Here is a 22,304-nt window from a genome sequence, read left to right as displayed (position 1 = left end):
TCTGTAGGTGAAGAGTCTATAAGTAGATCTTGCGCGGGCAGAACGTCAGTCATATTCATATATTATTTATACTGACCTGACTAGAGACACCTCCTCGTTGCTAACGAGATGGATGCTTGGCCTAACCGATGCGTATATATTTTCAATCACGTGAATCAGGATTTTTTTGATAGATCCTACATATATATTTATAATTTTCCTTCAGTATTTTTTTAAATTTTATTTTATTTTATTCAATGAATGTGTGTATATTCACTGAATAAAACAAAGTGTAAAGCAAAATTAAAAAAAGTTGTCATTAATTAATTAATAACTTCTTAAGAGGAATGGTCACTTTACATCATCTATAACTATCTATAAAAATCTCACGTATTTCTCTTTTTATTTTTATTGCATTTTTGCAATCAAATTTTTTTTAGAATAATATAATGATTCTTGAAATAAACAAATAATACAATTATAAATTTATAAAAGAATAAGAAAGAGGTTGAAGATAAAATCAAATATCGATAACAAATTATATGCCTTACTCGTAATCTTATGCATTTTCGATATATGCATTTCTCGAATCTTTTCGCGATCTTTCCGCGCTAATCTACGTGAGATCTCTCTGAATGGCAGGCTTTGTGAGAGAGGAACGTCGCAGCTGCGTCTCTTTCGCTTCGTATTTTGCGCGCATTCCGATGAAATAAAACGAGATGGGTAAGGGTGGCGGTCCGAGTCAAGAAGAAATATTTCGAAACGGGAAGATGTTAAATGAGCAAACTGTCCGACTGTCACTCCGCCTAGTACCTAGTTTCTCAGTGCTTCACGAAAATGTGAGTTGAAACGATTCCATGAATACATCGTAAATTTCCGTCGAAAATACACATGTAACATTTCTTCGTATTATGAAACTCTTTTTCGATATATATATTTATTTTTACATATATTATATATTTTATAAGTACATCTAATAATCAATTAGATAGTTTGTAATATCGCATACTTGACCACTTTGGAAACATTCCTCGATCCATTTACATTTAACAATTTTTACAGACGTTAGATCATCTACTTTCAAATTTCTTACAGTATCTGTTTCGTTATCCTCTACAAATATATGCGTCACGAAATTATCGATATTATCCTTAATCATACCTGACATGAAACGGAATTTAAATTTAGCACAACACGATTGGGTTTCGAAGAATCCAATTATATCTCTAAACAGTGAATAAGGCGACACATTCCCGTTGAACAATTCCTTGTCCAGGTTTTTTCCCTGCTCAACGGTAAACTGATCCGCAAGCTAAATGATTTATGCAAAATTAGATTAGTGTGATAATGTAAAATGATTTTTAATGACAAATACTTTGAACGATGAAAATTACCGGTTTCCCAATCTTGTCGAAAGAACGCCTTAAAGTCTCTTCATCCGCGTCAACAATAAAATTATCATAATATTCGTCGTAGTTCTCCGTGAGTCGATGTTTAGTTATGTCTCGGCTACATAATAATTCCCACGGCAAAAAGTCACCTAACGAGGCCCAATTGGATCGATTGGTAACGCGTTTAAACCAATCCAAAGTTACAACGTCGTATTTCCCACTATCTACTACTTCCTTCCCTCGTATCTGAAAAAAATAGTTTACCCTAATTTACTATAAGACGTCACGATTCAAGCCTAAGCTGTGCGATAATAACAACTTACCGTTCTGTTATTACCGACTATCACGCAAAAAGTTGTATTCATTGGATTCTGAACAATTCTTGCTCTATGCTGCTGCAATATTTCTTCAATTTGCTCCTTCGCCAATTCATCGGTACCATTTATTACACAAATTTCCTTTCCATCTAATAGTCGCGTAAGCGGTACTATTTGTTCGTTGTATACATTATACTCAATTAATTTATTTCGACTTACTGTCTTTTGTAATTTAGCTACTGGTGCTTCGTCTACATCGTGCAAAGTAGCTTCCCGCTTGGTTAATTTTTGGATCATTCCCTTGTTCTATAATAGTTGAATTATTGTAAATTGTAAGCGTTAATGTATTATAAATGTTAATAGTTACTTTTGCATTGTGTATAATTATCACCTAGCAATGGTGCATACGTACTTTGACTAATAACAAAAGTTCGGAACTAGTACATGGACTATACCATGGCTTATCCATTCTGATGTCTACAACTCTAGGAAATCGCAAACTGTATCCAATCGGATATTCATTACTGCGTATCATTTCGGTCGCTCGTATCTTCAAGATTATGGAATTTTCCGGCCGAATCCACACATCCGGCTGTTCCTTCTATAAAGAATATAATTTAAATAAGATCCGTGTATTTTATAGAAGTAAATAACACTGTAAAATATAATGAAAAAAATAGAATTAATTTAAAGTGAATGTATTAAATAATATCGAAAAAACTCTGATAAGAGTATAAGATAATATAAAATAATTAATTATTATAATAATTAAATTTACTTTAGGGCCTGTAACATTTTCAGGGCGTTCTTTAATCCAATGTGATGCAAATTTTGTTTGAAGATCACGCAACATTTGATCCCCTATGCCACTGCTTACGGATACTACAGCGAGAAACCGCGATGGATTTCCTTCTTTATTACTTGTTGGAGCGGCAACGCCCATCATAAAGCTTTTAATTATTCCAGTATATTTGCCCTCTCCGTAGTAACCGCCGAGTATAATCAGGTCTATATCTTGTACCAAATTGTCAGAATACTGCAAAGAAGTAATTGTTACTTTTAAATTTTATCCATAATATATTACATAATATATTAATCTATTATAGATTCTTTGATACAAGTTCTTCTCGCAAAAATTCGAAAAAGACGTTATACATTAAAAAAACGTTATATATTTCGCATAAATTTTCAATATTTCTCAATTAATATTTTTCAATATTTTCTTCTCTAAACATGTGCAAATTTCTTTCAGAAGATTTGTAATGATAAAAATATATAATTCATATATATTTTTACCTCTGCTTTAATCTTATAACAACCGCCTCCATCTCGGACATTTGGCTTATATTTCATATCATGTTTCTTTATAACGAGTCCTTCTTCGTTATTACGGAGGCATTCGTTAAATGTCTCTATTAATTCCTCCCTTGTAGAGAAAGATATACAATATTTATTTAATTTGTATTTTTGTTGATCTTTTATAAGAGGTTTCAAGTTAATATATGTAATGTATTTATTTATATTTACATTTAATCGAAATTATATATAAAAGAGAAAAATAAAATAAAAAACTAGATGCTATTTATTACATTAATTTAGTTCCAACAATAGAGGCTATAAATATTTTTTTTTATCGGAAGAAATGTAATATTTTATAGCTACGGAGAAATTTAATTAAAAAATAAAAATTTAATTTATAAATATCCATAATTTTCAAACGATACATTTAGTATAATGTAAAGTAATATCCTACCTATTCGAAATTAAAGAAGATCGACATACAATTAAAGAACCTTCTTCCTCAGTAAATATATCATTGAGCAGTTTTAGTCGATCTTTATAAGGCTCATCAACAAGTAAAATGTTATTATGTAGAATAATATCGAATGCGACGAAACACGGTTGATGATGACTATTCGTCGACAAATTCTTGACGTCAAAATTCATACCTTTCGTGCCAAATATTCCTTTCTCTTTATGCCAACCCATTAATTCTCCATCCAATATAAAAGAACGACAATTTGGATTTAAACGTCGCGTAAATACACCGGTCAAGAAACCTATATACGAATATCCAAATAAATTTTATATTTACATAATTTCTATCTGATTAGTGATTGAAGAAAATTACATGAACGGCCTTTTATTCAATCTAATTTTTAACATTTGACTCGTCATACCCGAAGATCCGGTTTCTCCGTATCCAGAATTTTTCGTAATATCGTATCCTCTACGCGTAAAATATTTGAATTTTCCATCTTTCATATGAAGTTGCGATCTCTCGCCATCGTACTTAGTTTGTGCATAATACAAGTCATTATCTCGAAATAGCTTTTCGATATTCTCAATGTCACACCTCTCTAGGAGCATCGGTTTGAAATGCGAAAATATTTGTATGCCGCATTTTATTTTCGTCTTAGGATCATGCAACTGGTTACATATCTCACGCAAATCATTTGTCACGAGAAACTTTTCATTTGCATCTTGATGATAAACTTGAAGAAAACGAATCGATTAATCTTTACAATTATTGCGACATATTTCGAATTATTGAAAAATTACAAACTGTCTAATATCCTTTTTGTTCCTATGCCAAGTCGTAGATCCTTAAGTACAATTCGTGTTATCCATTTCATTTCGAATCCCGTGATTTGTCGGAAAAGTACTCTAAATGTTTCAATTTTTTCTTGCATTGTCGCATTTTTCTTCGATATGTCATCAAGAAATATATTTATCCGTGCAATCGTGAAGCCAGTACTTGTTTTGGATAATCTTTTATCTAATATCCAATAAGCTCGCTCAGCGAAATCACTCCCTACGAATTTACCTGATGCAGGTTCTCTAAAATATAGCATTTTTACATTTTTATCAAAATTAAGAAAAAAAGATTTTTTATTGTATATGTCAGATTAATACTTGTTTATATACATATTTTACTTTAAATTTAAGTTTTCTACTTTCAACATATTTAATAAACAAATTATTCTGACACAGTCGTGATACTGACCGATAATTTGCCAGTTTTTTATAATTGTCGCTGTTTTTCATAAAACCATATACATTAGCGTAAAGTTTTGCCAATGAAGCTTGTTTCAGATTATGTGGTCCACGCTCTCGTTCAAGATCAGGTAATATTAATCTTAATATTGGATATAGCGAAACATCCTGACAAAATTAAATCATTATAATTCTGTTATCAATCATTTTGAAAATTTACAGAATTTTGAAGAGAAATATTCTCATTTTTTCATATCTAGTCATAGATTAGATCTTCGGAGATCATCAACTCATAAATTTTAACAGTTTCTCGATGCAATTAAAATCTTTTCATTAGAATTTGTTTTTAATAATTTTTTAAAAATTTCCTATACACATTTTTTTATCACAATTATATTATTGTTTTTATAACATATTACATACCAATTCAGGATATTCAGTTTATTACATACCAATTCAGGATATTCAGTTTTCAATTTGTTGCCAATATTTCGACAACTGTCGATAAAAGTTTGCAAGATTTGCGCTTTCTTTTTTACACCTTGTGCTTTGGTAACATTTTCCAAAATGTCACACAATTGTTTAAATTCAATTTTAGCATCTAAAGTGGCCATTATCTTAAAAAAGAATCTTTAAATCAGACTTTGATATGACATACATATTTCAAGAGAGATTGCATGAAAAAAAATTATACATTGTTATGATTACATGTAGCAATAACAAGTACGTTGAAAAATATTATAAATTAGGATAAAAATTTTAAGTATGTTTTTTTTTATATTTTATACAATAATATATTATTAAATTTTAATCACAAATGTGTTAGTTTTTTACTTGATATTATCATATTAATAATAAATAAGACTATTTACGTGTAAGTAATAAAATAAGCCAATAAAAGTATAAATATATAGTATATATACAGTACATATATAGAAATTCTATATCACATTTGAACGATTCAGATTTCACATCTTTTATTTAAATTGTGATGTAATTTTCAAGATACATCCTAGCAAGGAGATGATTTTCGGATTGCAAATAAATGAGATGTAAGTTGAAAGCTGCTTCTTTTTTTAAATCCAAAAGATTTGCATGCTGTTTAACTAAATCTCCCGGATCTTCCTCCAGGACCAACTTATAGAAGTGAATCGCAGATGGAAATAAACCAATTTGATGAAATGCTCGCGCCATGTTGTAATAGGTTTCCTGTTTACCATCTTTACCACGTAGTTGCATATATTTTTTGAAAAATGCTAGTGCTAAATAAAAAAAAAGTTTCTTTAAAAAATATATATTACAATTTATATATTATTATATTATGTGCTAATATATTAATATATGTGAGTGTATGCTGATCACTTTTAAAATCAATAGTCCTATCATATTAATTGGAATATTTTGTTACAATTTTGTATATAATTTTAAATAATTATGGCAATCTATTTTTTTATATATGCATGCATATGTGTGCGTGCGTGCATGCATGTATAGGTTTTTACCTTGAATTATAAGTTGATTTTTCTTAACTGACATTTTTTGACATGCCATTTGTAATTGTGTAACACCTATTAACAATGCTAACAATGCATTAGGCGCTACCTTGAAGAGAGAAATGTAGCCGTTCAATGCATATTTATATGTTCCTGCGACAAGACAATTATTTGCAACTATGATATGCAAATATGAAAATACATCTTCTCTTCCAAGTAATCGCATTATGAATCTGCTATGCCTCGAATCTTGAGCTCTTTGAATAATTATATTTAATAAATTCCACGAGTTGGATCTTTGACAGACACGTACAATTTCTCGTACGATATTGAATCCATGGAATGAATCTTCATTATGTATACAAGAAATTAAACATAAGAAGACTATATGGGAATTTCTCTTTTTAAATCTATATGTTGTTAAAGCGGTAAAACATATTCTTTGAAGAAAACCATATTTTTTAAATTTATATGCTAGCTTGCACATTTGTAGAAAAAGTTGAAATTCAGTTTTCTCACTCAGTTTTGTATTAGTAGCAAATATTGGCGCGTTTTCATCCTCTAATGTATCCCCGGCTTCTAAACGAGCATGTTTTAAACTTTCAAGGCGTTGCCGGACCGTTGAACGTGCCAGTGAACTTAATTCACTCCTTCTCCTTATGTTAACACAATGTCTTGAAAGAAGCAACATTCCCGATGATAAGTATTCTTCGTATCTTCCAACTTTATAAAGTAATATCATTCTTTGATATATAACATCAGGATCTAATGTATCAGATTCAGGATCTTGATAGAGAACCTCTATCGCTTTATCGTAATGTTCTGCTTCTTTGTAAAGTTTAGCTAGAGCTATTCTTGCCCCTAAATGCTGCGGTGATAATTTTCGGACAATTTCATAAGATTTTATGGCTTTATCCATGTCATTGCAACCAACCCAGCATTCTGCATGCCTTAGCCAGACTGCAGCTAAACTAAAATTCGAACTTTCAACTAATGGATCTAATAAAACTAATGCACGCTGAAATTCTTTCTTGTCCATTAATGCTTCTGCCAAATCTAGAAAGAGATCTCCAGAAATTTCTGGATTCTCATGCGTGTAAAATTTAGGTAAAAGTTCATCAGCTATCTGAATGTAACCTAATTCAATAAGAGTTATAAGAAATTTCGCTTTTAAATCAACAACTACATTATCTGGTACATCACAAGATTCTATTTCATCAATATTTTGATCTTTTATTGAAGTCGTAGCTTTTCTTTTCAAATTATTCAATTTTTCTTCCTCTTCAGACATTATGCTGTTAGTTATATCTTCTTGTTCTGCTTTCTTATTATTCTTATATCGTACCTGAATATCTGTATATTTGACCAATATATCTAAACATCTATTGAATTGTTTTAGAGCTATTAACAATTCAGTCATGATATTAACTTCTTCTAATGTAATGAAATCAGGACATTTGACAAAAATAGTCTCCATTGCTTCTAATGCTTGTGTATTGTTATTTTCTTGCATATAATGTTTGGCTAATATTTTTGCATATTTCAATATATGTTCACCGTCGTCAGCTTCCAATTGATGAATCAATCTTGTGTATCCTCGCAAGTATGCTTTTTTATCTCCATTCTGTTCTTGAAGTTGTGCTCGTATCTCATATAAACTTATATCCTTTGGACTTGCCTGAATTGCTTTAGAGAAACATGTTATTGCTTGTTTTATATCATTACTTTCCAGTGATATGTTAGCTAATCTTATCCACTGGTCAGCATCTTTAGGACTAAGATGTGCAGCAACTAAAGAACATTGTAATGATTTTTCCGGCTGGTCATTTTCATATATCATAGCTAATGTCTGGTATGGTTGTGGGGCGGTTGGTACTTGTCTAAAGAAATAATTAGCAAATTGTCAATATTCTTAAACAGTCTGTTGTAATATAAAACTTAGAAATATATTAATAGAAAAATCATTATCAACATGCTATATTAGAAGCACTTGCCTAATAATTTCAGCACATATTTTGGCTGCTAATTCTACTTCTCCTTTGGCATATCTTAAATTTGCTTCACCCATAAGACCTTGTAAAACTGGTGGCAAAATACGTCTTTTTTTTCTCTGACGTACATTACTTGTTTTGCATGTTCTTTGTTGTTCTATACTTTTCTGTTCTGCAGTCTTTTGTACAATAACAGGATCCACTTCGATATTCTTTCTAAAAATAGTTTGTCATAATTTCAGAATTTTATTGCAAAATTTCTTTCGAGTCGTACCTGGAATTATCATTTTCTATTGTTTCCACATCTATATCCTGATCCATTCTTGATGAATATTCGCTAAATGTTAACTCTCCATTTAAAAACTGTTTTGTCAATTGCTCTTCCTCATCTGCAGTTAGTGACATATCCTGATCTTCTGCATCCATAATATCCTTGTTAGAACTACATGATGGAGAAGATGTGTAATTTGGAATAACATCTTTAACTTCTTGTACTTGTAATGCTTTAGCTTCAACAAATTCATTGATATCCATATCCATTGAGTTAATGGCATTTTCATCCAATTCTTCAATTATTACTGTTACATTACTATTATCATTAATAACTAAACTGTCATCGACAGTCGATTTTTCAAGTTCCACATCCATTGCAGTTTCTTTGACCACATCCATGCTGACAGTTGTTTCGCTTGTATCGCATTCCATTATTGTTCACTATATGTATATTTCATCAAACTTATGTAACAAATTAATAATATTACAGAAATGTGTAAATTATCAACTATATTTATGTAATGTTATTATTTATTTTGTTATTGCTACATGTGACATATAAAAGAATAACAAATAAGTGATACACATGAAAATATATTTTGTTACAATTTTCTTTTACTTACCATATAACTGATGTAAGTTAACGAAATAACTTATATATATAATTAATTAATCGTCAAATCTAATACACAAACTTTATACGAAACTTTTCCTCTCTCTTTTCACGTTTCACTGCCTATTTGCGCTCACATAAACATCTATGACAGTGCGAATGCTCCTAAAAAAGCATAAATTATAATAAATAGTACAAATATACTATTCGTGATAAAATGAATTACGATTGGTTAACGACATTTTATTAATTGTGGAAATGCCGAATTTTCATTGGCTGGGAACATCTCCTTGCAAATGGCCACAGCCAATCATATTTATGGATATCTAGGGTAATCAACTATGACCAATCAGAGAATTTTATTTTAAATTGGCTCGTCGATGACGTAGGCAATTGGGTATCATTCAACAGTTGACAACATTACTAAAGTTTCCGATGTAATTCGACGCTGATTGGTCGGATCCGAAAGTAGAAACCAATCATGTTCGATTGCTCCTTAGCAGTTGAATCCTCTGAATGCAGTCATTCGATCGTAGTTTGATATTTGGAGTATCGGTACGTTTCATCTCGCGCAATAAGACATTTTTTTCTATTTCTAAAGATTCATAGTGTGGCAATTATAATGGAATCGGACGAGATTGAAGCAGCCTCGAAATCGGGAATGAATATTCGAAATGACAAGAATACCGTTATCGACTACGACGAAGACAGAGTAAGGTTAGAATTTATAAGTTGTGTGAAGTGTTGGACATTTATAAATCTATGTGTTTGTGCGATATTATGTAAATTATTATTATTATTAATATTGTTTTACGCATACATACTTACATGCATACATACGTGTGTGTGTGTGTGTGTATCTTTGAAATATATGTATAAAATAACAAGTCAAAGATTTCCTACACTTTATATAAATGTTACTGATACATAAATACAGAACATATTCATAAATATTCAACATTATTTGCATTTTATTTATTTTACTTAATATGCACATAATTAACATATATAATTAAATATACATAAATTTGTTGTCACACATATACAATACAATTATAAGTAATAATTTAATAATAAATATTTGCTATATGCGTGTGATTTTAATATTTTAGTTACATGAGATGACAGCGTCCTATTCCGAGATATCATTTGATTCACAATCCTCGCCACCTATTTCGGAATTGAGATCACTCATTGATTCTCCAGATATCGAGAGTGGAAAGTTTTTTGATGATAATTTGGAGAAAATAGGAGCAACTGGCCACAGACCGGATCAATTAGATTTGAAAAGTAGAGGTGGTAGTCCAACAGAAGATGACGATCTAGATCCACCGAGTTATCATAAAGCTATGGGTTATTTGCAATTGGAGGGAAGAGTTATGCAAGACGGCGACATGGTATTATTTGTCACAGAGGATTTAGAGAATAAGATCAAATTGTCCAGTCCTGTGACAAAGAAGGGAGAAACTCCATCGTTTCCGGGATCGCGAAGCTCGACCCCATGCTTGTACAGGCAGGCCTTGACTCCACAATTGCCGCCTCTCGATCACAATGTATTAAATGAATTAGAAATGGAAGCTAGGAAGGTTGCAACCTCTGTGGACGCTTTGACTGAAAATCTCGCTGCAATTTTACAAAACGTGAGTCATCAATTGAGACATGTTATTGCCATGACCATTATTATATGATTATCATATATTTAAGTAATTTGTTATTGTTTCCAGGCATCAGCTCTTACAGTTGGCTGTTTAGAAACCTACAGAGATGCAGTGTGTAAAACGTGCGATGCTGTTGATCACAATATAAAATCAATGTATCAATTAATGGCTAAATGCGAAGAACTATCAAAGTCGATGGGACCAATTTACAAGTTAGCAGAACAGATGTAAGTATTGCAATATTCTCTTTTTTAATCAAATCAAGATTGCAAAGATTATCCTGAAAGAGCTTTGATCATTATACTCTGATTAGCATTTTTATTAAATTTTTTACAGTAGCAACATGATCCTTATTTATAAAGTCAATCAAATATATCTGCTTAAATTACAACTTTATTCTATAAAAGAAGATTTTGCTTTAATCAAATGCTAAACAGTATGATAAAATATAAGAAAAATATGAAAAAAGAGAGAAAAAAAAGGGGAGAAAAGCTTGTTACAGAAAAAGAAGCGTACATTAAAAGTTTATTAAAAGTTTAGTTCTTACATCCCGAATCAACTATTAATCATTAGTATCGGAAAAATATTGTAACAAAGTTTAAAATTAAGATTCCTTTTATATCTAGTAAAAAAAAGAAAAACAAAAGAGAAAGCAAAGAATTTTCTTTTGGCGCTTTTCTCTCTCTCTCTCTCTTTTTCTCTTTCTCTCGCACGTCTTTTTCAATTTATTTTTTGTTTGAGAATGAATGATTTAACAGAGAATCTTATTCTTTAAATATTTTGCAAAGCTTGTCATAATGCATTTACATTAAGTATGCAACCATGCAACAAACAGGAAAAGAAAATCTGTTTTAATTAATTTTGTTACGGTGGACTGTCATGAATATTAGAGCAGCTTAAGTCTGGCCTTTCTATGTGCATATATATATATATATATATATATATATATATATATATATATATGTAGTCCGCTTTGCTTGATTTTCAGCAAAGAGATGAAGAGAATGCTGGAGCTATTCGAAAGTGCAATGAACTTGTAAAACAATATAAAGGAGAAAACCACCATATTTTCTTGAAACTTGTAATTATGGAGTATACATAATGGAGTTTGCATTCTAATAAGTTGTTTATTATGATTAATATAGCTTGCAATTTTAATATTTAATTTAAAACCTCTTATGTATTTTTAAGATATATACATATTTAAGATATAGATTAAGTATACTTATTAAATAATAATTTACTTGAAAAAATATATTGTATTATGATTGTTGAAGAATAGAGTTTCACAATATGATTAGTGTTAAATGACATTTTATGTATTCTGCATACGTTGTACAATGTTAGTTTATTCCACATATTTTGTACATATGATGAAAGCAATATTATTAAAAAGCAATTTCTCTGAATACGATTCTGTTATTCTAATGATTGCCATGAAAGAAATAAAAATATATTTAGTATAATTTTCTTTTATATATTTCAGTAATTTAAAATTTCTAATTTAATAAAAGCAAAGATTAAACTTGATTAAAAATAAAAGGACAAAGGTTGGCAACTTTTGAAGAGCATAGAACTTGGATGGAAGGCGTATTGATGACAGAGAGATAAAAAGGAGGAAGAGAGATAGAGAAAGAGAGGAAATTTGACAAGAAGCGAAAGGACGTAGTGGAAATGAGGGTGGAAAATGGCTCGGAAGGGTAGCAACGACGTCTACTTTGTAACCGTAGACCAATACAAGTCTACAGTGGAAGCGGCTCCGGATATCATATTCCAAGATGTGCATTAGAGGCACTGAGTCGCTCGCCATCGTGGCCGTCCCGTTCCATCCCGTACCCCGTACCTTATCGTCGACGGGCAACTAAATACAATAACGGGATGGATGACTCGGAGGTTGGCGCCGGGGGTTGGGGGTTAACGGCTTTCGCGACGACGGCGGACCACTTTTCAGTCGCCTTTTCCACAAAGTGGCGGGGAGACGGAGTAGATCTGCCCCTGCCTTCCTGCTTGTCCCTTTTTGCACGCGAGCATCTCTCTCTTCCAACGATGCTTCGTCGACACACAAAAGATGGTATCAACGATCTCGCGGTCGAGGTGTTCCGAGTGCCGTGCATGATAAATGGAAATTGCGAATAGAGCCCATTAATCGTGACTAGAAGCTAAAAAATTGAGTGGCTTAATGAAAGAATGATCTTTCCTAAAGAAAAAAATAAAAAGTTGTTTTTGAGAAAAACAAATTTTGGTTAAAAAATATTTGATTAAAGTACTTTTATCACATTTTCTAGTTGATATTTGAGAAATAAATGTCAAAAATTGAGAAAATATATTTAAAATGTACGCAATCTATATATTATTCTGAAAAGATAAACATGTAATAGGGAAAAATAAAAATTGAATTTTATTACGTGACTATGCTTTATTACATGATTGTACAAAATTATATATATCATTTTGTTAAGTATTATTTGTTCTCAGACATATAAATAAATATCAAGAGAGAAAGAGAGAAAGAGATGATATTTAATAAATTTTAGGAATATATATAATATAAATATTATTGCAAAATATATTTTTTAAGTATAAAATTTTATTTTAAAAAAGCAAATAATCAATCGATTACTTAATAATTTTTTATTTTTAAGTTTCACATACTGTTTCTGAAAATTATTAATATTACTTTTTATTGAAGTAATATTACTTAATATTATTTCAATATTGGAAATTTTATATGTGATATGTTTTTAATTCTAAATTTTTTTTAGAAATTAAATAAGCTTATATAATATACCGAATTTGTATATTGATTATTTGGATATTGATATTAAATATAAAAAGATAATATTTGTACAACAATGCTGCTTTTTGGCTTCAGATTACTATTGAAATTATTTGTATTTATATAAAATTAAAATATTTTATAAAATTTTCTTCATATTTTTGCAATCTTATATCATATACTCTTCATATCATTATATCATTCGATCTTTCTTTAATTCTTAAATTTATATATAAACAGATGTATATTCTTAAGGAGAAATTAATTCATCTTCCGTTATGGACAGTTCCTGCATCAGATTTTTAAGTATTTCCAGCGCATCATTACAACTTCTATGCACATTGTTTTGTGCACTTTTTACTAATATCTAAATAATATTATTGATATGAAATTGGATAATTTTATTAATCGGAACTTGTGAAGTAAAGATTTATACTAACCTGCATGCATACAAAATTACCAACAGTAGGAATGTGTTCTATCAATATATTAACAAAATCAGGAATGTCAAATGTGTACATTCGCCTATTTATTTGTTTGTCTATATTCAAAGAAACCATTAAAACGCATGCAAGAGCGTATGTTAGGTCCTTATCTAAAGCTACACGTTCGTAATTGTTTATTAATCGTGGTACAGATGTTGCTAATGAATAATATGGTTTAAAAAGCATTAATTCTCCTTTTCTGTCAGGCTACAAAAGACAAAAAAGTTTCTTTCGTAGAATATAAAATATGTAAAGGTAATATTAACAATCAAAAGAAATGAAAAATATAATATGATATAATTATCCGTTTAAAAAATATAATATAATTATCTGTTTAAATTAATTACCAGTTTAAATTGTCGTAACACCAACTTTCCTCGTGGTATTGAAAAGAAAATATCGGTCATAATTAATATCTTTTTACTATTTTGCTTAGTCGTATCACGCATTTCATCGCATTTCGAAATAATACGAAGAATACGGTCACGATTATTACTGTTTTCGCACGTTATCTTTGCGCATATTCGAAGAATTGTTTCTGTTTTTAAATTCTGAAATTAAGGAATTATTCTGGAAATTATACTTGGAAGATGGATTTATTCGACTTTATGTTATATTATATGCATATCCACACACACACACACACACATATTATTTATATTTATTATTATATTTTATATATAATTACCACAAATAAAACAGCCTGCGATAGCATTATTGCTTGCGTTTCTTATATGACTTTAATCGATAAATTGATAAGAAAATTTTTACTCAATTCGAAAACTGACCTTCGCGTTATATCTCGTACTTATGATCAGTAGATAAAAACACTTAAATATCTCATAAAAATTGAAATAGACAGTGATTACTCAGGAGTTGAACATTAAGTGTTTCTTATAGATTTAAGAACATCAAAAAAATATAGTATACAACAATATAGTTTTGAAGGATAAATTTGACGATTTGTTTTCTTTAGGTTTCTCTAGGTCATGATTCTTAAAAACTCTTTGAATTTATATATTATTAGTATATCTATCTAACATGTTTTGATATAAATTAATGTATAAAAAACCTATAGCTTAGATTTGAATTTTCAGTTGCTTAATTTGTGCACAGAAAATGATTTACATGATATTATATATATATATACATGTGTGTGAGAAACACATTAAAATAGAATAAATAAATATCTTTTGTATTACTTATAAATAATTGCTACATAACATTATTAATCTGCACCTTGTATTATTATGATAATATTTATCTAAGCTCAACGTTTTCTCATCCTAAATGTTAGCATAATCTTTCCAATCTTATTTTATTATCTCATTGTCAGTTTGTTACACTTTAATATTAACTTTATTATCTTTATTATAATCTTTAATATTAACATCAAAAAATAATATGATTTACATACATTTATATTACTCATATACCATTGTATTTGATTATTAATATTCCCCAAATAATTTATTGCCATTGTATTCGTATCTCAAATAACTTTTCTCCACATGTTGTTATATATAGTATACTATTTATCTAAAGTGCAATCTGATTTCAATCTCTTTCCCTCATTCGTGCTTATTTTGCAAGCCCGTTCATTGTGTTTCGCCGCGCGAGCTTTTCTCTTAATTTCCTCATTACGGTTTTGCACACAATTGCTGGCACGGCTTTTTTTTCTGATGCACGTCACAAAGAACGGCAGCCTTTCTCCGCGTGTTCTGTTTGAAAATTTCACGCATTTATTTATTCTCGACGGTGCACAATGTCAGCGCGAGCAATGGCTAAACTGCACGGGTTTCAGCCATGCCCATTGTGGATCCGGGCTGTAAATAATACCGGGCAAAAAGCCCCGGCTCGGGGCGCGTCGCGACGCGCGCCTCATTTAACGCATTCGTTCGGCGGTAATTATTAAAGCCCCATCATGATTTTAATCCCGGTCGTCGGGGAGAAAAAAAAGGAGCAGCGCGCGCGCGAGCAGCGATCGCGGACACAAACACCTCGTTAATTTATCTCTCCGACTCGACGGCCATTAAGGGAACACGCGCATACACTATGGAGGACGCTGCTACGTGGTGTAATCTCTACCACTGAAATGCTGAGAATGGCGCAATTTACATTGAAGCCTTACATAAAACCATAAAAGGGATTATTTGTACATGTGGCAATTTTAAATCGTCGGGTTAAATCGCACTCCCTTAGAATTTTATTTTTATTCAATCATAGCTTTATTGAGCTAGGTACTTGCAATTAGTTTTTTTAATTACTGCTCATTCTAAAAGAGTTATGTTAATTATTATGCAATGATGAAATATAAATTTGTAATATTTTAAAAATATTTTTATAATTTTTTATTTTTAATAATTTTTTAATTAAAATTAAAAATCGAAGGATTTGTTTTTCCGTAGTTGAAACCTTGAGATATTTAGCAAAGTATAATCACGATCTATATTGTTTTGTAAAAAAATGTAATTTTCTAATTCTTTGAATATTTATAACAAAAGGATAGCGATGAATTATGTCGGCATCGTGTCTTTATAAATGCGGGTCTGTGAGAAGAAGCTCGGCAGAGCTTTTGCTGAAGTAGCTGCTGGCAAGTAACCATGTCCGTAGCCCTTCTCTCTTCTTCCTCTTATTTCTCTTTCCTACGCAAAAGTGGTGTTGCTGCTTGCTCGGTCGACTCGTGCTTCTCCCAAAAGAAGAAGAGAGGAGAAAAAGATGAGCGTAATGACTAAATAAAAGATGAAGCGGCAGATAGCCGCCCTGCGACATTACGTTGCGTATGTCGACCTGGCTTGATCTCGTGGTAAAAAGCCCATTTCACGCGCGTGGCCAGCGGGATAAAATCGCGACGAGAAAGACCGCATTGTTTCTTCTGTGTACGAAGAGAGCTTATCGCGGTGTCGATGGCGAGTAGCTTCGCACGCCGATGATGGTACTCGATTAACACCAATGTACGATTAAAAGTAGCATTGTATTTAGACTTGTGTATTTTATACTTATATTTGCATATTTTTTTAATCTATATATAATTTATATATATTTTAACAATCTGTGTATATGTATATATTCTATGTGTAATAATTGATATATATATATATATATATATATAATTTATGTATAATATTATATAATAAGTAAATATATATAATTTTATTATATTAATAATTCTGTCTCTTTTTTTACAGAGAACATAGAATCTTCGATTTCAATGGCATGTCATCGTTGAGGATGGTATCTAGTCAATGTTACAGCGATTAAAGATCAAGGTAAATATCTTGAATCAGAATTCAAATTTAATTAATAGTGTAATTTTTATTAGTAAATTTATCGCAACAATTCAAGTTTTTTTTTTAAAAGAAAGAAAATTTATCTCATTGTTTTTCTTTTTCGTGGAAATGTCTTCGCGAGTCAAAAACGAAGACTGATATCAGAATGATTAAAACTTGCATAAATTTTGCCAAAATTTGAATTAAAGATTTAATCTTGTGTCAAAAGCGTATCTTGGACGTCTATTTACGATGCGTTCCAATATTACAAAATTATTGAGATTTAGATATTTATATTACAAGTCAAGAGAAAGAGAGAGAGAGAGAGAGAAATTGTCGATCGATGAAGAGTATTGCCTCAACGCGATAGAAACTATAGCGTAACTACATACTAAATCAGATAGAAGCAAAGCGAAGCTATGAGCTGTCTCGATCACAAAGTTACTCATTTCCCCGCTTTGATCATTCACCGTTACAGCCGAGACTTTCTTAGCAAATTACTCAGAGACGCTGCAAGTGTCCTCCCGTGGGAGCTCGCCTCTTCGTCTGAATCTCACCAGGAGGAGACAAGGAAAAGGGAATGAAATCGGAGCGGTGTCTCTGAAGTCTCTGAGGCTCTTGGAGGGGAGAGTAGTCGGGAGAAATGAAACGAATAAAAGAAACATATTATGGAACGAGTCAAACACGCGTCTCTGTTCGCGCGAAGGGGTTGGGAATAGCCGCGTGCTAGCAACGTGCGATGAGGAGCGAATGAAAGGGAAGGAATGAGAGGGGAAAAAATCGCTCGACAGATCACAGACTACTAATTAAAAAACTCGGCGTCGCGACGCCCTTGCTCGTTCCCGCGCGAAACGTTGCCCTTTCCCCTCCCCTCTCCCTTTTCGCGAGCCAGCCGCGTAAGAAACCTTTCGCCTTCTCCCTTTCATCACCCCATCACCATCGCCCACCATCTCGCTACCTTCTCGAGGGCACCGCATACCTCCCTCATCTAATAGCCAATGAGAGTTCTCTTTCTTTCTGCTGGATTTTCTGTGCGATCTTTTTCTTTCCTTTCGCGCGTTCATGTAGACCGAGGGTGCAAAAATATAGGGATCCAGCGTATGGTACGTTATCCTTTTCACAGCTTCCGCAAGCTTGGAAGAGAGGAGAGAAGAAAAGGATTTTTCACCGGTAAAGCTTCTTTGAAGGGAAATCTCTTAAACCGATTACTAATAAAAGTGGCGCATCATTTCGCGTAAGATCTTAACGTTCATTTCAACTACCGCCTATATATATCGGTTTTCAATTGTAAGATATAATTAGTAAAAATATGTTCTCTGCGAAATTTGGGCGAAGAATCAAAAAGCAAGTCATTTTTAAAGATATTTAGAGATCTAAATATCCGACAGCTTCTAATAAGATGCTTTCTTATGAAATTTTTCCAAAAAAGATTTATCACTTAATTAAATAACTATTTATCGAAATAAAGAGTTATTTAATTTTTACAATATTAAGTGACGTAAAATTCAGTGTTTTTTCTCATTTATTTACTTAAATAAACATATGTTCAATGCGGTTTAATCTGCGATATTACGAGAACGCATAGAAAGAAATGTTATTTTAGTTTTCCGATATTCAGGTAAAATAACAGTTATATACGTAATTAAAACAATTAAAATAATTTGTGTCCCCGCTTCGCAATATTTGCGCGTTCTTTTAAATTAATAAGTAAATCAATAAATGTGTTTCTAATAATCCAAAATATAATTTGATTGATAGGATATAGTATTAAAGAATTTAATTTAACGTTAATTAATAATAAAGTATATAGAATGATGGAAGATAAAAGTGTATCTTTTGCAGTAAAATAATAATGAAAATAAATTTTATTTAAGTTTCTATTGATTAAATGAGTTTGTCTGATGAAAAAGAAATAGATGTTATTAAAAAAAAAGACTAAGAATAGTGAAATAAAATGAATTGGATAAAAGCGATTTAATGTTACATTATTAATTAAAAATTCAACAGCTTTCTCAGATTCGTTGAACAATTATCATAGTATAAAAGATTTAGATAATACACTCTAAATATGCCTAATTTCGCATGAGAAAGCCTTTTTAATATTTTTAATATACGCATTTCTTCGTAGTGCTGTAAATCTTGAGACGTGGACGTAGACGAAGCGCGGTAGATAAACTTTAAGGAACCTTCGAGAAGCAATTAAATCGTTATTCGCAAATTAAGTTTGATAATTCTGAGCGGGCTCTCTGAGAAGTGAACGAGAAGTGGAAGGGTTGGCCGGTTAGTTAAGGGATTGCAACCCGTGACTCGAACTTTGTAACTTTTCAGTCACTTTTCGTACAACTTTTCTTGTTAACATCGCGCGATTACAATTTTTTCATCCCAAGTATTCTCGATGAACGTGCATAAAAGTACGTAACTGCATCTACGAATTAAATAGATTAGCGGAGAATTATTATCGTTGCGTATCGATTTAAAAAATAACGAGGGTATTGAACGTGTGAGAGGACTCGAGGAGAGAACCTTTTTCATTCGGGTAATTATCTTTATTAGACGTTCCTTATTAGTATTTATTACAAACGCTCAAACGTATAACGAGCGCGATAAAAAACTTTATTCGCGACAATAGCAGCATATCCTATCTGTCATAGTGCAGCTCGGACACTCGCGGTACGTGTGTACGTCGAGGAACATCCGCGCCGCACCCGAGAGAGAACTAGAGAGAGAAAAAGACGAGCGAGGGAGAGAAGGGGACGGGGAAACAGTGGTCACGCCGGGTGCAGGGTGCATTGTAACGCGGCAAAAGAGAGAGCCTCGGCATTTTCCTCCTTCTTCCCTTCCTTCTCTACCTTTCTGCTCTCTCGTGTCCTTCGCATCCTCCTCGTCTCTCTCGTCTCCTCCCTGGGGGTCCTTCGGTCCTTCTTTCAAACGCGCGCCGACTTTGCCGCCTCGCAACCACCACGGTCGTCGGCTCGTTTCCACCGCGCCTTTTTCAACCCCTTGCCCCCCCCAGCCCCGCTCTCCCCTCGCTCTCCCCCGCTGTTTTCCCGCGGCGCGACGTGGCACATTTCCCGCGGCTTTTCCTCGCTGAAATTGCGGAAGCGCCGTCAGATAGGAAACCACATGTTGCGGTTTTTCTCATTCCGTAACGCGAGATCCCCGCAGCCTCCTGCGCCCGGTAAAATCTAATGGAATTTTTTACCATCCCCGGTTTATATATACTACTCTAGGGTGGGTTCTCTAATGAGAATCCGACAATGCTTCGACGCGCGGGAGTGTCGATTCTTCCGAGGCTTCCGCTCTTTTATCGCCATATCGTTGATCGTCATTGCACTTCAAACGAGTATTCTCGCGTTTAATTCGCGAGCCATTGTATGCTCTTTTTTTTTCTTTTTTTTGAGTCCATCGATTCTATCGCGAACGTGAAACTGGATTACGATTTTTATTCAATTCAAACGCGTTTTTATCGACATTCATATATATACAAAAAGAAAAAAAAACATCGTTTATACCTCTGCGAATGAAAGTGTCATATTTTACGGAAAGAGAATACTAATTCTCTTTTTTTATTTAAGCAATTAATACGGATAGATCGTTATTTTTTTCTAATCGTCACGAATTAAACGCTACACGTAAAGCTCGAAATTTCTTAAAAGTGCGGAAATTGCGAGATATGATACGCTTCTTTTTTCCCTATAATAAACTCCTGTCCATTTTCTACTTGCATCAATGCAAGATATAGCGCGCTATATTTTGTCCTCTCTCGCTCGAATCTACGCCTGTTCCGATTTCGAAATAATCCTCTCTCTCTCTTTCGCCGCACTTGAACGGTTACTCTCTCACGCTCTACTTCCCTCTCTCTATCTCTCCCTTTCAAATCTCGCGCGTCCGTCTTCGTCGCACGCGCGCGCCCCCTCCCGGCGCGCTCCTCCACTCCCTACTCCACTAGACCGGCGTTCACTTCAGTCTACTCTGAGTCGCCGCGCGCAGTGGTCGGAAGTTTTTCGCCGGTTTCGAATCGTCGTGCTACGTCGCCCGTTCGTGCATTTTTATCTCTATACGCGATACGAGACTCGCGTGCGATAAAGAGACGCGATTCTCGGCCTTGGAAATTCGTGTGAGAAACGATCGCGACGAAACGAACGACGATGATGACGGATCCGCGGGGGTGATGATCCGGCATCGCGTTCCGCGCGAGTGCATTGCTCTCGATCCGGCGAAGAAACGAGAATCGGCAGTGACGAGTGTCGCGCGTTCGATCGTTATTGTACATCGTTGTTGATTGTGACTGTTTTCTTCGGCGCCGCCTCTGTCATTACATCGCATTACATTACTGCGCATTACAGCCCTGCCACGTATACACGGATACGCGGGATCGTCAGGATCATCGTCATCGAACAGGACGGAGTCGCCGGACATGGACTTCGTAATATTGAAGGTAGGAGATTTCTCCCGAAAGCGTATTCCGAGAACCGCGCCAATTTCATAGTGCATGAAAAAGGGATATTGTCGATCGCCTTGTATTTTTCTTCCTTTTCTCGCGCCTTTTTTGCTCTCTCGAAGCACGCACGCACATGCGCGTGTCACTTGTCTCTACTCGGAAAATATTATCGCCTCGTTATCCTGCTATTCGGCTTCAGTTCTCGAAAGCTCTAACTTTTCGATTCGTGGCGCGAATTCTCGGAAGCGCGCGCATACACGTACGCACATCAAAAGTTCACTTGTCCTACTCGGAGGATATTACTAATTGAATAGATTTAGTAATAGATTATTATTAATTGAATAGATTTAGGAGGATATTACTAATTGAATAGATTTACTAATCATAAATCAATTTTCAAATTGTTAATAAAGTCGTTAAAAATGAAAGAATAAGGTGAAAATATACTAATATTCCTCGTGGAAAATTTCGGATATCGTTGTTGTCCTGAAGTTTGGTCCGTGACACGATTTCTCGGAAGCGCGCCAAATTTTCCACGTCTACGCACACATGCGTACCTGTGCAAGAAGTCTCATATTCGGAGAATATTCTACTGCAGTATAATAAACTAATCTCGAGATA

General features: G+C 33.0%; 5 protein-coding genes across 13 annotated transcripts in view; 2 read left to right on the top strand and 3 right to left on the bottom strand.

The window, feature by feature from the left end:
- Positions 1-496: 496 nt before the first annotated feature.
- Dnalig4 (DNA ligase 4) lies at positions 497-5,484 on the bottom strand. Of its 2 annotated transcripts, none has more exons than XM_083087194.1 (11): positions 5,137-5,484; positions 4,695-4,852; positions 4,254-4,528; positions 3,868-4,182; positions 3,441-3,747; positions 2,984-3,113; positions 2,466-2,723; positions 2,100-2,288; positions 1,694-1,993; positions 1,374-1,616; positions 497-1,291 (listed from the first exon to the last, which is right to left on the bottom strand). In XM_083087194.1, exons 1-11 carry the CDS (start codon positions 5,296-5,298, stop codon positions 953-955), a joined length of 2,676 nt encoding a protein of 891 aa, XP_082943320.1. In that variant the 5' UTR covers positions 5,299-5,484; the 3' UTR covers positions 497-952. The 2 variants fall into 2 exon arrangements, with proteins under 2 accessions (XP_082943320.1, XP_082943321.1); XM_083087195.1 differs by lacking the exon at positions 5,137-5,484 and adding an exon at positions 5,108-5,133 and having other exon boundaries at positions 499-1,291.
- Positions 5,485-5,644: 160 nt separating this feature from the next.
- LOC145964444 (general transcription factor 3C polypeptide 3) lies at positions 5,645-9,242 on the bottom strand. Of its 2 annotated transcripts, none has more exons than XM_083087193.1 (5): positions 9,065-9,242; positions 8,443-8,903; positions 8,172-8,384; positions 6,187-8,057; positions 5,645-5,946 (listed from the first exon to the last, which is right to left on the bottom strand). In XM_083087193.1, exons 2-5 carry the CDS (start codon positions 8,871-8,873, stop codon positions 5,666-5,668), a joined length of 2,796 nt encoding a protein of 931 aa, XP_082943319.1. In that variant the 5' UTR covers positions 8,874-8,903; positions 9,065-9,242; the 3' UTR covers positions 5,645-5,665. The 2 variants fall into 2 exon arrangements, with proteins under 2 accessions (XP_082943319.1, XP_082943318.1); XM_083087192.1 differs by having other exon boundaries at positions 8,443-8,882.
- Positions 9,243-9,544: 302 nt separating this feature from the next.
- Positions 9,545-22,304, top strand: part of Borcs6 (BLOC-1 related complex subunit 6) — a 108,779-nt gene continuing 96,019 nt past the window's right edge. For 3 of the 7 annotated variants that reach the window (XR_014436515.1, XM_083087545.1, XM_083087546.1), the window contains exons 1-4: positions 9,545-9,766; positions 10,167-10,694; positions 10,779-10,939; positions 17,162-17,242. Coding sequence is in view for 6 of the 7 variants with exons in the window: in XM_083087545.1 (XP_082943671.1) it covers positions 9,677-9,766; positions 10,167-10,694; positions 10,779-10,939; positions 17,162-17,234 (852 nt within the window). In the remaining variant the exon portion in view is untranslated. Of the gene's footprint in view, positions 9,772-10,166; positions 10,695-10,778; positions 10,940-11,679; positions 12,122-17,161; positions 17,243-17,720; positions 17,858-22,304 lie in introns of those variants that run through there. The other 4 variants (XM_083087544.1, XM_083087549.1, XM_083087547.1 and 1 more) reach the window with 4 other exon arrangements.
- LOC145964212 (uncharacterized) lies at positions 13,378-14,842 on the bottom strand. Its single transcript, XM_083086689.1, has 4 exons — positions 14,662-14,842; positions 14,321-14,524; positions 13,929-14,180; positions 13,378-13,855 (listed from the first exon to the last, which is right to left on the bottom strand). Exons 1-4 carry the CDS (start codon positions 14,686-14,688, stop codon positions 13,739-13,741), a joined length of 600 nt encoding a protein of 199 aa, XP_082942815.1. The 5' UTR covers positions 14,689-14,842; the 3' UTR covers positions 13,378-13,738.
- Positions 18,846-22,304, top strand: part of LOC145964595 (odorant receptor 43a-like) — a 120,692-nt gene continuing 117,233 nt past the window's right edge. Inside the window, exon 1 of the mRNA XM_083087551.1 lies at positions 18,846-21,680. Within this exon, the coding sequence (XP_082943677.1) occupies positions 21,660-21,680 (21 nt within the window). The 5' untranslated portion in view covers positions 18,846-21,659. The remainder of the gene's footprint in view (positions 21,681-22,304) is intronic.

The sequence above is a fragment of the Camponotus vicinus genome, unplaced genomic scaffold, assembly GCF_025532165.1.
Source record: "Camponotus vicinus isolate PSW18456_S1 unplaced genomic scaffold, iyCamVici1.0 SCAF_13, whole genome shotgun sequence".
Lineage (NCBI taxonomy): Eukaryota > Metazoa > Arthropoda > Insecta > Hymenoptera > Formicidae > Camponotus > Camponotus vicinus.
The sequence above is the reverse complement of the archived record's forward strand: the minus strand, read 5'-3'. Positions and strand labels throughout refer to the sequence as shown.

Bases quoted from the DNA above. Each gene is read 5' to 3' on its own strand.
- Dnalig4 (XM_083087194.1), bottom strand. From the start codon at position 5,298: ATGGCCACTTTAGATGCTAAAATTGAATTTAAACAATTGTGTGACATT. The intron at 3,748-3,867 runs GTATGACGAGTC...ATTCGTATATAG, and splicing joins CGGAGAAACCGGATCTTCGG to GTTTCTTGACCGGTGTATTT. The intron at 2,289-2,465 runs GTAAATTTAATT...TATTCTTTATAG, and splicing joins AAAATGTTACAGGCCCTAAA to AAGGAACAGCCGGATGTGTG.
- LOC145964444 (XM_083087193.1), bottom strand. From the start codon at position 8,873: ATGGAATGCGATACAAGCGAAACAACTGTCAGCATGGATGTGGTCAAA. The intron at 8,385-8,442 runs GTACGACTCGAA...AACTATTTTTAG, and splicing joins ATAGAAAATGATAATTCCAG to AAAGAATATCGAAGTGGATC. The intron at 8,058-8,171 runs GCAAGTGCTTCT...TTATTTCTTTAG, and splicing joins ATATGTGCTGAAATTATTAG to ACAAGTACCAACCGCCCCAC.
- LOC145964212 (XM_083086689.1), bottom strand. From the start codon at position 14,688: ATGCTATCGCAGGCTGTTTTATTTGTG. The intron at 14,525-14,661 runs GTAATTATATAT...CCTTAATTTCAG, and splicing joins CGCAGGCTGTTTTATTTGTG to AATTTAAAAACAGAAACAAT. The intron at 14,181-14,320 runs GTAATTAATTTA...TGTCTTTTGTAG, and splicing joins TGTTACGACAATTTAAACTG to CCTGACAGAAAAGGAGAATT.